This window comes from Hippoglossus hippoglossus, chromosome 10 (genome assembly GCF_009819705.1).
Source record: "Hippoglossus hippoglossus isolate fHipHip1 chromosome 10, fHipHip1.pri, whole genome shotgun sequence".
Classification (NCBI taxonomy): domain Eukaryota; kingdom Metazoa; phylum Chordata; class Actinopteri; order Pleuronectiformes; family Pleuronectidae; genus Hippoglossus; species Hippoglossus hippoglossus.
The window spans coordinates 21517681-21535400 of NC_047160.1; the positions used below are offsets into that span (position 1 = coordinate 21517681).

Genomic DNA, 17720 nt, shown 5'->3' on the forward strand with positions numbered 1-17720 from the left:
GGGTGTTGCTGTCCGTCTGTAGATTACAAATATAGGCCAAAAATTTCAGCTTCACACAGCCAAGAGTATATATACTACAGAGCTGAGGCGCCGTGCTGTGTCTGTGACCGAATGACATGACAAATAAACAACATCTGAGCGTGACTGTTTTGTCTGCTTCAACAAAAACATACAGTGCCAGTGCGAGTGCGCGTGCGCGTGTGCGTGTGCGTGTGAAAAAAAAGATAGGTGAGTTTGAGGTTGGTGATTCTGCAGAGGTGCTGTTGTCAGCAAACCTGCCTCTGCTGTGTTCTGCCTGGGAGGTAAAGAACACTGCAGTCTAGGCAGCACACACAAAGACCCCAGTCTGATAAACATATGTATATATATATATAAAAATATATATATATTATATATAACTATGTACAACACACAGTCTGCTTCTGTAAATCCCTCGTTCCCTCAGACCCACACACTACAACATGGACAAACCCATCGCAATTCACAGAAACACAAGCACACACACAAAAATCACGAGCAACATTTTGCACGTCACAAACGGCTCTTCTCTGAATCAGTAAATGTTTATAGAAAAGTCCTTCATCCTTCATGTGAGGGCTGAGAAACTCTCACAGACTCTTACGACACGTTTACATTCAAACAAACTGGAACATGGAGGCTTTGACAGACATTTAAGATGTGTGTTTAGTTTTCTGCCTGGATACTCGCTCACTTGTTTGTTTACATCAGCTGCTTTGCACTCGGGACTATAAATGGCCAACACAGTGTTGGTTCATCTGTTTGCTCTTAATTGTCCTGCAGACATCTGGCCTTCTGAGATTAATGATCTCTTTTGTTTAAGTGACTCAACAAATCCCCCACCCCCCCCCCATTAATTCATGATTCTTCTTGCAGAGTCAGAGGGGGAAGACAGACGACTGCTGACAGCTTGTACTAAAACGGTTTATATTTGTCAGCACGGTTTGAGTATGTGTGTGACTTTACGAGCTATATAAATAAACAGTGTGTGCTACAGATATCACAGTTTCTGGAGTCACGTTAAAGTTCCTGTCACAGCGGTGAAAGATTTTCACAACCCGTTACACACAACAAGTTTAAAATAGGGTGCAACCAAAGATTATTTGAATCAACAACGAGTGAATCACTATTTTGAATAATTCATTAAAATGTTTAGTCAATAAAATGTCCTTCACAACTTCCAAATAGACAAGACAGAAAAGCTCATTATAATTTCCCCATAAAGTGGCATTTCAAATGTTTTGTTTTGACCAAGAATCCAAAACCCAAATGTATTAAAGTCTCTCTCCTGTGACACTTAACTTTCAGCAAATCCTCACGTTTGAGTAACTGGAACCGCAAACTGTGTTTTGTATTTTGAGAAAAGCTAAAATAATTCACACTTCATTGATTATTTGACAACTCGTTTCAGGTCTGTTTCATTTTCAGTCAACAAACAGCATTTCAAACAAATAAAATAAGTAAACTGGAGGGACGCCCCAAGACCACATACTCTGTCAAGGCTAAGGCCATGTTAGTATCTCTTTAGACAGATCCACTCCAGAATTTAATGTGTTCTTCTCAAGCCCAACCTCTACACAAAATCATTACATCTGACATCTTTATGCCTTGAAAAGAGCAAATAAACTTTGTCATACAAATAATCAATTATTTCGCCAATTGTTGCAGCACTGCTTCATATTCATGCAACAGAAACAGAACGGAAATTATCCATAGTTTTTTAATTGATTTCAAAGAACTTTCCAATTGTTTCCCATTTAACTTAATTCATTTTCTTCAATTATGAAGGCACCTATGTCAGTTGTATTAAAGTCATGGATTTGCTTAATGAAGCTCTAACATGACAAAATGCTTTGTTACTAGGACAACTGCCTTCTTTGTCCCCTCTCTGCAATACAATGATGACACATTCTCTGCCCCCTCTGCTTCCTATAGGCTAAGGCTGCATAACATATCAGCTGTTAAGTAATTCCCCCTTTTCTTCATCTTCACCTGCTCCATTTCTATTCTTGTGAAAGACAAAGGTCTTTCTTCTCTTTGATCTCTCCCTGGTAGCAATGCAATGAGCAAGAGACACAACCCATCCTCGCTTCCCTCTATTTTTCCATTCCCCATAAAGAAGCAGAAGGCTTTAAATCTCTCAGCATGAAGGTTTTCTCCAGATTCATTCCCTCATTCACAAATGTATCTATTCTTCTAGCTTTCCTCTGCCTCTCCACATCATCCAATTTGTTGCAGATTCATAGTTTTTTTCAATTCTCACACTATTGCCAATTCATTCATTCATCTATCAAAAACTCATTTTTCCTCCAACCATTCATTCACCCATCCAATATTTCATTCCAGTCAGACCACAGGAGTTACGTAACTCTGGTGTTTACCTCTGCAGCAGAATGTCACAGGCCATTCTCATCTTCCAGCTGTCTTTTCTCTCACTCTGATTTGTCCTTTTTCTTTTGTTTGGTTTTTTTACGCCAGGATGGATCCGACCCGTCAGTGAGTCAGGGTCGAGGTCTGTCTCTTCCTATTTTCACAGTGGCGTCAACAAGCCAAGACGCAGGTTACTGAAGTCCAGTCTGATGTTATTTTCCAGCAGGGACGTCAGAGGGACTTTTTTTTTTACAAAACTCAGCACGATAACTCGCTCTTTTTTCCTCTGAGTCCCTCCTCTGTGCAGATTTCGTCTCTCTCCGTATCTGTCGGGTCTGCAGGTCTGCCTGGCATCCAGTGTGTAGGTTATCCCAGTTGAGCACTTTGAGGAGTCAGCATCAGCAGGTCAAAGCAGCAGAGCCAGGGTAACGCCTGGGGGCATTCTGTGATATTGAGTGTGTGTGCGTGCGTGTGTGTCAGTGTGTGCATGTGTGTGAGTAAGGTTGTCTCACTGTGCACTGTGTAAAAGTGCTGCAGTAAACATCCAGAGCCCTGCTCAAATACACGAGCTCCTGATGCAACCAGGCAACAAGCCCAGGGGGACCAATGGGAAGGGAGGGGCTGAAATTGGGAGCCAATCAGAAAGAGGGACTGGATTCTGTGAGCCAATCATCAAGCAGAAAGTGGGAGGACTGTCATTTTTTTGGTCCGCTCAGTGTTGACCATAAACTCAGCAATTATTACAGCCAACCCAGTGGTCTGTGAGACACACACACACACACACACACACACACACACACACACACACACACACACACACACACACACACACACACACACACACACACACACACACACACACACACACACACACACACACACACACACACACACACACACGAGAGAAGGGGTGACAGTGGTGAGTCTAATGAACTGATCATTGAGGGAACAGGATATATGAGGGGACACAGAGGTAAATATATAAAAACAAACAAAAATAAAAAACAAACAGTTGTGTTCTGCTATGTAGTTTGTTGGTAATTATGATAAAAAGTGTTGGGTTCTGTTTCACATGAGAGGATTAGTTAACCTGTTTTCTGCAAGTACAGTTGCCCAAATTACTGAAATATCAATAAATCAGTTGATTAACCGAAACTGTCAACAGTTTTCACATTTGATTCCTTGTTTAACTAATTTACCAACCAAAAGCTGAACATTCTTCTTGTTCCAGTGAATTTAATGTTTTAATATAATTAATTAACAGTGTTGTAAAAGACTAGTTTACATATCATTGAGCGATTAAATTTGAAGACATCACTTTGGCCTCTGGGATCTTTACAATTATTGCCTTTTCTTTATTCAAATCCAGAATTGATTTAATGTACCATGTGAACTCATATTAAACAGTGGTCAGTGGACTGACTGGACACATGAGGTTTGGACCTGATTGTGGTACAATAAGAACATAAGTACAACTGAGTGAAATTTATATAAAGTTTTCTTGAAAGTGACCGATTAGTTAAATACCTCATTAATCCATGACTTCCTAAAACAGTTGAATTTTAAACTGTATTAAGTTTCCTGTCTGGGACACACTCCACTAAACTATGACATTCCACCAATTCCTCAAGAGAATAAAGAGGATTAGAAAGAATAAATGTTGTGCAACTTTGGTCACAAACAATTAGGACTGCTGTGGCAACAGTTTGGAGTTAATTCACCCTGTCTGGTATTTTAAGGGGTTTAATTAAAGCTTTATCTTGATTAACATAAATTAACTACAGCGGCAAGGTGTCAACATAAAAAGGCTTCAGCAGCAGCAGCATTGTGATAAAGTAATCACGGCAAATACTTGTCTGTGATTATTTGAGAACGCGAGTCCTCATTAGCAAGCCACACTGGACAGCTGTTCCAGAACTGAGAGTGAGAAGTGATAGCACATGTAGGAGAATGGTGTTATCTAGGTCAGCTACTATATCATATTACACCTTGTGCCAAGTGCTTGCAGCAGGACCTCGACACAATCGGGCAGCGAGGGGTGAGGGCTGGAGGGAAAGCACGACGTTAAGTAGGACAAACTGAGAGGAAGAGAGAGAGAGAGGAGTTCTACTAAAACATTAACTACTGAGGAGTCCCACGGTTACAGAGATGTATTTATCACATATGATTGCACGAATGTTTTTTTGGGGCCATCTGATGATATGCATATCTCTCTTGAGATGTGTTGTATCATGTTAAATGGTCTGTTGATATGCAGTGCATTCTATGGTAATGTACAGTGCAGACGTAGTTCTGTGCCGCTGTAATCAAAGCAAGGCTGTTATCAAACCTCCCCATGGTGCATTCAAGGACAGCTGTAAAATTAAAATCACTGTCATGTAAAAATCAACCCTAATCTCATTACGTTTTAAAACACAGCTCCAGGCTTTTACTTTTTTTTATTAAACTTTGCTTTTTTTCCCATTACTTATTGCTCTGATTATGAATGTTGATGAATCACTTCCTGTGTGCATAGACATATTTAAATTATAGAACAGAATGGGGAATATTTTGTCAAAATATCAAGGCCGATTACAGGGAACTAATAAATGCTACTTCACTATAAAACTCTTTACTATATGTTTGCACAGTAAAAAACAGTTGTGTGAAAATCATGTTTCCTTTGGTGTCAGTGCTAGAATAAGAAACCGTTTGTGATACATTCGTGAACTGGGTCAAAACACTAAAGGTGAACAGCTGATACTCTTGTACTGACCTATATACTGTATTTATGTCTATGTTTAGGTCATGCAGATGTTTTAGACTCAACATACTCATGTGATGGATGACCACAATGTGTTACAGGGCACCACTCAGCTGCATCTGAGCTACAACACTAAAGGGAAACCAAGAGGAGAACGGGGTAAACAGATGCTTGGGGTAGATTAGACACATGCACTCACTAAACTTACAGGTGTGTAGATTGATGATAAGTGTGACCTGAACCAACAAACCCACATAGTCATGCCGTGATGACGACTGAGTACTCATGTGTCAGAACAACAATATAATGTGTGTTGCAGCTGATGTGATCCCATCGCAGGAAGGTCTCTATTTTAAACACCCTTCTTTTTTAAAGTTTATTTAAAGATATTAGCAGTAATGGCCCAAGTTTGAACATTGTTTTGCTGCACTTTAAAACCATGAGATTTTGGAAATGGATGATCTGACAACATGTCTCTGACTCAGTATAGTCTGACAGAGATTGTGACCTGGATTCTGTTACTCACTCGCCTCATCACAGGGACATGACATGAACTTACATGATAATTTTTTCCTCACAGTCTGAAGTGCACTGGTTTGTACTGGTTTGTGTGTCTGCCTGTTTGTGTTTGTGTATGTGCCATTTGTTGGAAGAAACAGCGGAACGAAGTGTTCTCATATTGGAAAAAACCCCAGATCATTTCCACAGCTACTATAAATAGCAACCTTCAAGACCTGGAAGAGGTACGAAGCTGCTTATTTGCAACATGAGACACGACGTACCACAGTCATGCCGGGAAGGTATGATGGTTGTAACGTTGAGGAACGACAAACAGAAATGGAGGCAAATGGAAGACAAGTGTTTGATAAAGTGTCTAAATGTCATCCTCTGGCTGACCTTTCCCTCGGGGGGTCTGATATTGCGTTTTCAGCCAGACGGAACAATCAATAAATCTTTCACAAGAGGTGACACTTTCAGTTCTCCCACCATGTCCTTGCTCTCCCCCGACCTTCTCTGCCCGCCGATTCTCAGTCCCTTCCATTAATCCATCCCTTGCCCGGAGTGCAACCCTGGAGACCACTGCCCCCACTCTTCCAGGACATGAGGGCAGCCTCATCAAAAAATATTTTCCATACAGAGAGACAAAGTTAAGCAGAGGAAGCAGTGATGAGGGAAGAAGAGAGATCAGAAGATAATACCAGGGATTAAATATAGATTTGAAATGAGCAGAGGATGTCAGCATGAAAGGTGTGTGTGTGTTTGTGTGTGTTGAAATTAAGAGTCTATTGAGGGAACACTGCAGCGGCCACAGAGGACAGACTTGCTGCTGTCTGTCAAGTACTAGACAAACAAGTCAGAGTGACTGAACAGGAACTTTCTCTATATTTCTGAGTTGTCACAAAGCATTTATGTGTCAAAGAATAGCCGATAAACACACGGCTCAGTCACCACTCACCTCAGAAACACAGACGTGTACTGACTCATCAAAATCTTTAAGACAGCACGAAAGGTCAAGACAAGGTTTTGCGACAGTGACGTAAGCAATGGTAAACTGGGAGGAAATTAGAGAGGAGAATGAAAGAAAGGGACAGAAAATAATGGAGATACAAGTAACCAGGTAATATTTTGAAAGAAAAGGTTTGGAAAATGTTTAGTAATCTAAAGAGATGTGATTGTTTTCCTCACACAAACACATGAAAACAACTTATTTTTGTGTGGCAGATCGATTGAGTTTTTGTTTTGTCTGTTTGTTTTTTTTGTGTGGCAAAAAATTGTCATGCCCCTAAATGTGGGACGTGCCAATTTAGTAACAGGAAATGACATGATTCCTGAAAATATTTACGGCAACACAATTGTACTTGTTGTTCTAATGCACTAATGCACTAATGCACTGATGTAGCATGTAGCAAAATACCCATATAGATGCCAGGGTGTCTGTTAATAATATTGCTTTTCTCCTCTATTGTTATTAAGACAAAAAAAGAAACAAACAGGCAAATGGACAGGAGACATAAACCAAACCACCAAACTAAGACAGATTTAAGTCTACAACTAATGTTCTTATGTGTGTCGTTTGGCAGAAATATGCCTGCAGTGAAATCCAACTTTTCCTTTCCTTTTGTGTAAGCAAGCAAAGAGACCGGCTATTCACTGTATCTGTGGCCGGCTCAAAGGATACTTGATATTTTTAGCAACTTAAACAGATGTATGTTCATAAATCTCTGCGTCAACATTGTTTAAAATTGCTTTGTGGTGTGTACACTGTCGTCTCCAGGGTCTACTAATACAGCAATAATCCCCCAGCCCAGACACTGAGGTTAGACAAGGTCATGGGGATGATTGCTGCGGCCTGGCCGAGGCTCACAGAGAATTAAAACCAACTAAAACAATCACATTAGTCCTGAAGATCAAAAACGGTGTGAACAGCGTTGCTTATTTTTAATAATTTGCTGCATGTAACCCTCCGTCGTATTCATAATTATTTAAGCTTTGCGTGCAGCCTGAGCACCGTGGTACAACAGCTGCCACCTAAGACCCTCACACACGCACACACACACACACACACGCACACGCACACACACACACACACACACACACACACAGATGAGACACACAGAGAGGAATGCTCTGGTGGTGTCCCACAAACGATTTATAACTATTAAACTACTTAAATACAAAAAAAACCCAGACGTACACAGCAGCCTGAGCACGGCTTTTGTCCGTGACCTTATTTATCATGACTGTTGAACCCTGGCACAGTGAGCTGAACGTGAAGTGGGACAACAGCATCATGGCAGCACATGCAAAGTGTTAAAATGCCTTCATCATCCAGCAACGTCAACAATGAGTCTTCCTTTTATGTACACCTCTTTTAGCGATGCAAACAACACTGTGTGCATTGTATGGTTTAAGTCAAGCGAGCATGTGTGTGTGTAACTACGTGAAACTGTGCGAGTTGTCTGTACGTGGATTACGGATTACTGTCTAATCATCTTAAAGGCCAGTAGGACACGACTGACCCACACACACACACACACACACACACACACACACACACGCACACGCACACACACACAGGCTCGCTCGCTCGCACACACACGCGTATCAGACTGATTTATTGTTATACAGCACTTTACTTTATCTTACAATCTAAGGTAGTTGGCTACTGAGAAATTGGTGCAATGCAGTGCAAACGGAGCAAAACACACTTCAGTCCTGGTTTAAGCAACATGCAGTGTAATAACATGTCTGCACGAGCTGAAAATGTTTCATCTTAAATCTATTTTACAAAAATTGAGACGAAAGAGAAGATGTGAGTGTGGAGGGAAGAGAAAAGATATAATTGGAGTTCCTGGTGAGTTCAGTCGGAGACACACACACACACATAAACTCCACGCACACTGTCAATTTGTGCATCTCAACCAGCTTACTGCTAATGTATGCATAGTCTTTACATGTTGGGTGCACAAATAGGCCCTGGGGTCAAATTTGTGCAGATGATATGCTGAGAAATGTTGCTTTTGCTAAACACACTAAGACTGACTGAGGTCGCTACATCAAAACAGTTATTCTGGTATGACAGGGTCAATGTTGGGGAAGACAAACTGCAGCTTTTACTGCTTCATACATGACTGACATTGGGGAGCGATGAAGACAAATTAAATATATAAAAATGTCTTCTTGCAAGTTTGTAAATTTGGCAGAAACCACTGTGAAATCTGACGACAGTTATCCCAGCTTTGTTAAATGATGAAAAGCAAATTCTGCATAAATGTGAATTACTGAGTTTCCCATAAAAGTAGTGGTTTGTTTGGGACATTTCCAGGTTGGCTGCCTATTCCCCTAAACCTTTACATTTATCACCTTTCAGTATTAGAAACAAATATTTAACCTTCGTTTTTAATTTCACTTCTAACTTATACATGTTTACTATTTTACTGACTTTTCTTAAGTGATGTTTTGCTTTTTAATTTTTGTTTGGAAAGTAAATATTTACAACACGTTACGTTCTTTGCTGACATGAGTTATGGACTCTCCTTTAAGATTTAAAAAAGCTGTACTCTTCCCATATTTTCACTCTATGCTGGAGATTACAGTAAATGGTGTAAAATGTACAGTAGTCTGGGTGTAATGCTCAGTAATTAACTTAAATGAGATCAGCAGATCAGAAGAACCAGAGATCATCATGTTCCTGCAGGAGGATTGAACTCTGGTCCCTCAGCCTGGGGGGGGGGGGGGCTCATTATCCTGCGTACGTGAGCGTCTCCATGAAAGAAGGTTTGTCTACTGGTTGGTTACCAGCTAATGATCATTGACGGGTCATCACACTGCGTCGCTCTGCATCTTTAGGTGTGACCAACTGGAAACTGCTGGAACATTTAGGATGAGCAGCCTCTCGTGCTGAAGCATTGCTATGAGAGTGCTGTAGCTCTGACATGTCCTGTGTCAACAAATTATTATTTTAATCCTGACTTAATCTTCCACCATTAGTAACTCAATCTGATGAGTCTCTTGTGCTTTTTGAACTGTGGCGAAATGAGCTTCGCAACTGAATTCATAATCAGAAAAGGTTGCTACAGATAAGTGGTAAAAGTTTAAAGATGTATGAAAGGCATAATAAGTGAAGGAATATTATCTTAACTTGAAAATCCATGATACAACGAATAAAAGTTCCCAAGCAGAGCAGCAGATAACTCAGCGACTGAATGACGGATTGGAAGGATGGTAATTACCATGTAAATACAATGTCCTGGTATTTAAATCCAGTCAGGGACCTTTTGTCACATGTCATAACCTCTGTCAAATCCCATCTTTTAAAAGTGATTATCTTGTCTAAAAATATATCAAACACAGGCGTAGTATCTCACCTGGCTGCAGGGCTGTCGTCAGTGTGATTGTGTTGTGGCGAGTCGGAGGAGGCGGGACCCTCCTCCTCGTCCTGGGGGAGCTCTTCACATTCCGCCTCACACTTGTCATCATCCAACAGCTCGGTGATCTGAAGACAGAAATAGAAAAAGACAGACAAGAAAGGTTAGCACTAAAAACGTATTCATTTATTGAGATGAAAAAAACACCTTAATTACAGGTCAACTGTTATGGCCAATTACTAAACACTGATTTCTTTGTAGCTGTCATATTCGCCAGAATTAAGCAATTTGAGTTTTAAGTAATAATTAAAAATAATTTTCATGTTGCTTCATCTGACTTCAGTAGACTGAAAAATCCTGCAATATAGTTGCTGCAATTGCTGGCGTCAAAACTTTTGAATTCTGAAGATAAAGAGACCATCTGATAAAGTGTTGAAAAGCCTTAGAAGCAAATTCCTGGAACTGACATTTTAGCCTCAGGACGGACTTCAGAGGATGAGATAATAGATCTTATTCCAGGTCTTCCCCACCCACCCCCCCAGAATTAACAAGATTTCATGGTTATTATAAAGATTTGCAAACTTCCAAAGTTTTAGATCTAATTTACAAAAAAGATTGTCTTGGTACCAAAGTTTACTTCTTTAACAGACTTCTCTAGAAAGCCTGTGTGATGTTGGGAGTTCATAACGAGCTTTCACAGCAGGGGAAAAATAAAAAATACTTCCCTTTTTTTTTTTAGTGACTGAAGAATTGCACAAGACAGAAATTAGCAGAAAACATTTCTGGCTACAGAGATTCAAAGAAAGGTGTTCACATGATCAAATAATCTTTTTTGAACATACAGATCTGCAGTACAGAATATGTGTGTGTAAAACAGGGACAAGACATCACAGTTTGTTCCATAAATAGAGATGAAGCACAAGACACCTCAGATACAGTGGAGACAGTGGAGACAGTGGATCGAGATACAGAAAATAAGATCTTCTTGGAAGGAGAAATAGAGGCAGTGAGCTTGAAGACAGGACGAGAAGAAGGAGAAGAAGGAGGGATGGAGGGTTTAAAGGGATTTACTGTGCTGCTCGGTCAGTGATGTATCATTTTCATGTTGACTGAGCAATGTACCCCTTTCAGTCACATTACACATTATGTAACAAGCAAACTATGCATCCGTGATACTATGTCAAAACTATTTTATTGCTCAACATAAAATAAAAAGTGCTATTACAGATGTTGATACGTCATGATTTATATACCAGGCAGCTTTTCCTTTGTTTAAAAAAAGAAGATTGATTTAGATTTTAATGGAAAGGAGAAAGAAAAAAAAAATGGCTGTATTAAGTGAAAAATATTTAGCATATATGGAGAAAATAAAGCTAGGAGGGATTTTGCAATGAGAGTATTTTTAAGTATTTTAGTTTAGGATTTAAAAAAGCAAAGCAATGGGAATTTGTTCCTTTTACAAGTGGGATGGAAACTGGAACTGGCAGTATAAAGCTCCATGTATATAGGGACATTTTAATAATTACATCATATTGTTTATAATAGCAGACATTACACAAAACAAAAGCACAATATTACATTGTTATTTTGACCAGTACAGCTCAACTCTGGGTTAAAGCCAGAGGTAATGGCAACCAATAAAGGGAGTGAGGAAAGGGTAGAGAGAGCCAGAGGCAGAAGAAGAAGGGAGTGATGAAAGGCAGAAAGAAATCAATCTGACAGTAAAAGAGAGGGTGAAATAAGTGCCAGAGAGGAGGGGAAGGAGAGAACGGGAAAGTAAAGAGAAGAGAGACGAAGGGAGGGAGGAGATTAAAAATGTGGACAGAAATAACTCATCATATTATACTTTGCTCACAGCAAAGTCACACAAACAGAAATCCTTGAGCTGGACTTTACCAATGATACATATCTAATTTATCTCTTTTCTGCTAATTACATTTCAAGGGATAATACTTCTTGTGGCTGGTTATTGGTCTTATTTCTAATGTAATAGTATCCACTGAAGGTACAGTACCTAACTATAACATATATTTGTCTTTTTCATGTTTTTAATGCACAGACAGTTAGTTTAAACATAACTGGGGAAAACCCAGTTAGAAGACGAGGATTAAAAAGACATGAGTCGGATTCGTCATCACGAGACTCTTTTTTCCCTCCGTGACATTTTCCCCCTGTCTCCTTCGCCGCCCTCCTTCACTCATGTCAACAGCAACACCAACTGTTGCTGTCACCGTGTCGTCGCTATGGAAACATCTTTTCTAAGACCTATGATCGGCTGTCAGGGAATTCTTACATCATTTCATGTGCAGACCAGGAAGGATGAGTCACAGGGCTCCTCTGTGTGTGTGTCTGTTTGTTAACTATATTAATAAACTATATGGAAATAAAATAAATACTTCAAATCATCACGTCCTCATACTTCAAATAACAGCCCTTGTGCACCTCTTGTGTACAGTCACATAATTAAATGCACTTCAATTCTTTATTTTCAATACCTGTGCACACCCAGTCTGAGTGCCCTTGTGTTCTCTGCTGTATTAATTATAGTTGAATAAAATTAACCCAGTAACTCTTCAGCATTTATAAAAAGCAGCCAAATATTTATTGATATATATTATAATCTGCGACACTGTCATACATCATGTGATTTGACTTCAGGACATTTAAGTGCATCTAATATGTAAAATTGCCTGTCAATAATAAATAAATAAAAAGAGGGAAAACAACATCTCTCCATTAAATTAAACAGGACTGTGGAAAGCTCAGAATAAAAACTGCAGGATTTAATCACATAAAAACGTGGATCGAAAAGTCTGATCTCCATTACAATGATGTAAAAATTCACTCAGAGCCATTCTGCAGTAATATGCATGAAGGATACCTTGAATATAACCTTGAATTAAACACCAGCTTCAAAGAGCATATTCTATCAAGGCCGCTGATCAGCGACGTGGAAAAAACGAGCCTGGATGTCACCTTATAAACAGAAGTCACTTTGTGTCGACCCATTAAAACACAGACGGTGAAATAATGAACAATAAAACAGGAATGTATAACTGCCACCTGAGCTATAAGTGTTTATTCCTACTGCACGTAAATATGATGAGGGTTCTGCTGACTTAAGCTATCAGAAAGTCTTTGAGTTGACGTAACAACATAAAGGGATCAGTGTCGTTAAATCCTGTCAGGATGACCTGTCATTCACAGGGCTGGAAATATTATCCCTTTATTTTGGACAGTGGAAAACTTTAATCACATTAAGGCACGAATCACTGAGTTTAAAAGGAGCAGTTGCTGTGTATTATGTGTCCGTGAGCTTGTGCATGTGATTCACAGGTTTAAAACACAGGATGGAAAATAGAGAAACAAGTATTCAGTGGCTAGTTCAGTAGTTACTGGGGCAAGAACACAGAACAATGAAAACTGACTGCGGCTGACCTACAGTATATCTGTGGTTTTAAAGGTTCTTTTATACCTTTATTCTACTACTAGTTCAGGCAACATCAATATGGTCAACACCTCAGTGCTTCTTTATTTAATATAAACTCTATATTTCTAATCTAAGTAATTGTCCTGCCCTGCTGAATGTGTTTGGAGAATTTTGTCTAAAAACCCCTGATGAGAGCAACTGATTAAGTAGAATCAAATCCCCCCAAAAACAAATTGATTAGGTTTAAATCACATAAATGAAAAGTAAATAACTAGATGGCTCAACAGTCCCCTGAAATTCAATCAAGCTGCACTCAATTGCACAAACTCATAGATATCAGTCCCCTAAATATGCAATTTTCCCCCATTATGTTCCATGAAATATTCACAGAGAAATTGGTGAAAATGTAAAAAAAATAGCTATTTCACAATGTTAAAGAAAGTGGAATAATAAATCCTGGATACACTCCAAAATGTAATGGCTTCTTTCTCTGCCAATGACCCATTCTTTCACCAAGTTTTGTGGAAATACGTTCAGTAGTGTTTGTTTAATTCTGCTGACAAACAAACAAACAGACGGTGGCAAAAAACCAAACCTCCTTGGCAGAGATATAAAATACTGAACTGCTCCTCAATTAAAAAGAATCTGATCCTATTCTGCTTGAGGAGAGATTGCGAAAATACAAGGTACTCGCAAAACCAGAAGGAATCCAAATGATTGCTAAGTGAAGAATATTTTGTCTTCAAAACAAACATGTTAGTATTCAAGCGGCAGAATTTAAGCAGTGAAAAAACCTCCAAACTATTCTACACGTCTTCTCGCTCATCCTTGCCTGCGTGACTGTACTGTTTACTTGCAGCAGCAGTTCCACTGGAGATAAGTCCTCTGGCCTAACGTCCCTGCAGTGAGTGGGCCGTGTGATGCAGCTTTCAAGTTAAGAAAGTGTGGAAGCCACTGATTTATGGACATTCGCATTCTCTCCGACTACTCATAACATGCTGTCAAAGTGAATACATCAACACCCGGCTTGTGTTTGATGAAACAAAAAAAAAGTGTGCCCTCAGAGATATTAAACATCTCTCTGCAATGTCTTAGATAGGTTATTGCTTGTATATACTCCAACCTACTATAAGATGTTCCCTGCTATTGAACATTGTGACATCTTCTGGTATTGCTAACGTTAGTGCATTTGCCCCGTTCTAATTAATGTCCACAGTCCAGGGTACAGTTGTACATTCGCTGTGACATCTGTAACGTGGCTCAGCTCCAGAAGCACTCCACTAACGCTGATTTGTTTATCTGCTGAGGTTACACTAACAGGCGTGGTAAAATAAGGCCGTCTTCAGTCCTGTGTTAGCAGCCCAGCTTCCACTAAAGCCCTTTACACACACAAAATACTTAACTGTGCTGGTTTCATCTACCCAACCAATTTCCATGAAATTGTGTGCGTGGGGACACGACCCATTACATTTTGGAGTGGATATGAAAAAACTTTTATTTTTCACTTGTTTTAACACGACGAGGCCATTAGGCTCGGCTAATAGGTTGCCACTGCATTGATGATGCTTATGGCTTTATTCAGACATGATAACTTACTTAGCAATATCAAGAAGGGCGAGTTCAAAAGTCATGAAATAATTTAAGAAAAATGTCCTTCCTTTCCTAACAGGGACAAACCTGATGTTTTAATGATGTCTATTCACACAATAAACCCAATAAATGTCCGATTCAATTTTCATTTCATTATCATTTATTTAAAGAATCCAATCTCTTTTATAATGTAGAGAGATGCATAAATTAATATAATAACAATTATTTGTGTCTCTTTAAAATTCCTCATTGCTCTCATGATGCAGGTTAAATGTTTTGGATATTCAATGTGCCTTTAATTTTTCTGTGCATACTTTGCCACATGTTTCTGTCCCATTATATAAATACAATGACTTCAGATCTAAGCACGCTGAGAAATGTACCTGGATCAAAAAGAGTAATATTGCTGTTGCAACATCACATTTATGTATTATGTCTGAAAGGAGCTTAAGAAGCACAGGTCTCAAATTCAGTGGCTAAATCAAATCAATCCTACAAACCATGTCTTGTTTTCTCTACAACCAAATGCACAGCAGGTCCAAAACAATGGGGTGTGACCTTGTTAGACAGAACAGTTTGCTCGCTTTTCATAGTCACTACACACTGCTGCTGCACTGCTGCTGCAATAAGTATTTGGACAGATACACATGTGTTGTTCGTCAGGCTCTGGGCCTCAGCACATTTAATCTAAAATAACAAAATGGATACTACAATAAAGAGCCAAGTCTTGTCATTGTTTTGAGTGGGTCTAGGCCAAAATTGAAAGAACTGTGTGGAGGACACAAAAACAACAGTACATTCTCGAAGAAAAGTATGGGTATACTTAAAAACTATAAAAAGGGAAATGAGTTGGTTGACAAGTTTTGTGGATGAGCTGAAAATCATTAGCATGGTGAAGAAAAACCTGACAATTACTGCACAGAATACTCTCCAAGGCGTAGGCGTACATGTTTCCGTGTTAACGAGAGAAGACTTCATGACTATAACTGCAGAGGAGTCACCACAAGATGCAACCACTGATAAACCTCATAAAGCAGAGAGATTGGGCTGCAGTGAACTGAAAACACACAAAAGGAAACCAGTGGTGTTCTGGAACAAATTTAAACAGAAAGACAAAATAAATTAAAGCCCTACTAATACTATGGAAAGAGGAACTTGTGGAGATTAAAAAAGGAACCAGCTCGTGATTCAGAGTCGGCAGATGTCACACACTTATTTTCTATACCTTCTATTTTGTTTATAAACCCACTCAAATTGAATTAGATTCTCAGCACTTTAATGTAGTAGCCAACATTACTATTATGTAAATTGAAAAACAGAGAAGCTGTCCAAATACTTGCGCTCTGGATAATACAATTCAAAAGACAACGGCTTAATAATGCTTCAAGACATAATATATTTATTATGACTACAATGTGTTTTCTGTCTGCGGTGCTTTCTTAGAAAAATGTGTGCTGAGGAGTCAAAACTGACCCTGACAGTCAAGCCCTTCGACTGAGCTCCGTCAAAAACATTGAGTTCTCTCGGGTCTGAACGCACAGAAACTGAAGTACGGAAATTTGATCTAAAACAAATAAGTAAATAATTTCCAGTAGCATTTATTTGTTCCCTGCTGTGTCCAGAGGCCCCAGAAGTAAAATACAGTTTAGCTGAATCAAAACAAACAACCACTGGTGTCATCACAACAGCAACAACAAGCCTGAGCAAAGATTCACGCTCACTTTAACAACACAATTCCACTGACTTGTATTTTGTCAACAAATGAACCAAACTCCGGCTTGGCACTTGTCAGCCTCATTGAGATTCACAGTTCGGCCCAAACATACCACAAAACAACAACAGCACTCTTCTCTCTCTCTCACATCCTACATCTTTCATGTGATCCTTTGTCAAACTCCCATTTTAACCTTTACATTGCCAGTTTTTTCTGTAGTTTAATTTGAATTGTTCTGAACCCTGTCTTATTGGAGACTTAGAGTGTGTGGGAGATAATCCCCTCCCATGAGTGTTTGATCACACAGAGCCGTCCCCAGTGTAGTGCAGGGGCTGTAGGTGTGAGATGCAAAATTACATCATCACCGGCTTTTTCTTTCTTATCCCTCCTCTCCATCACCATCTCTCCCTTTGTTTTATTTTTTTCTCCCCCATCTTCCTGTCTGCGTTCTCCTCCTCCTACTTTACTGCCCTCTCTCTTACATAAGACACAGGAATCGCTGCTTGGATGATTTGTCTTTACAGATTTTTCTCGCAGTCTCTCAGAGCGCCTTGTCCTCTTCTGCTCCTTTTCTCATTGTCCCTCTGGATAATTCTATATTCTCATTCATGTGACAGAACAGCCAATATAATTTACAATGGGAGACAGAAGGGAAAAAGCCAGATAGATAAGGTAATTGAATTTGGAAAATAAAAATAAATTCAATGATTTGCATGGGAGGATTTTTTTACTCAAGTTTACTGCTGCTCTGAACTCAATTTCAATCTAATTTGTTTTCTTTTACAAACCGGAGCTTTTGTAAGAGATTAGATGTTTTAATGAATTTAAGGAAGGACATAGCAGATAACAACTCTAAGGACTCAAGATGGTGAAAATAGCAGAAAAATAGCAAAAATGCCTTTAAAAGGAAGAGAATTTGTGAAGAAGACGAGACTAAAGCAGACATAAAGAACGTTTTTGAATAGTTGAACTATTGCAGATACTATA

General features: G+C 39.3%; 1 protein-coding gene across 9 annotated transcripts in view; it reads right to left on the reverse strand.

The window, feature by feature from the left end:
* Positions 1-17720, reverse strand: part of fam13b (family with sequence similarity 13 member B) — a 64263-nt gene that overhangs the window by 19332 nt on the left and 27211 nt on the right. For all 9 annotated transcript variants that reach the window (XR_004615186.1, XR_004615187.1, XM_034598071.1 and 6 more), the window contains exon 7: positions 10000-10127. Coding sequence is in view for 7 of the 9 variants with exons in the window: in XM_034598071.1 (XP_034453962.1) it covers positions 10000-10127 (128 nt within the window). In the remaining 2 variants the exon portion in view is untranslated. The remainder of the gene's footprint in view (positions 1-9999; positions 10128-17720) is intronic.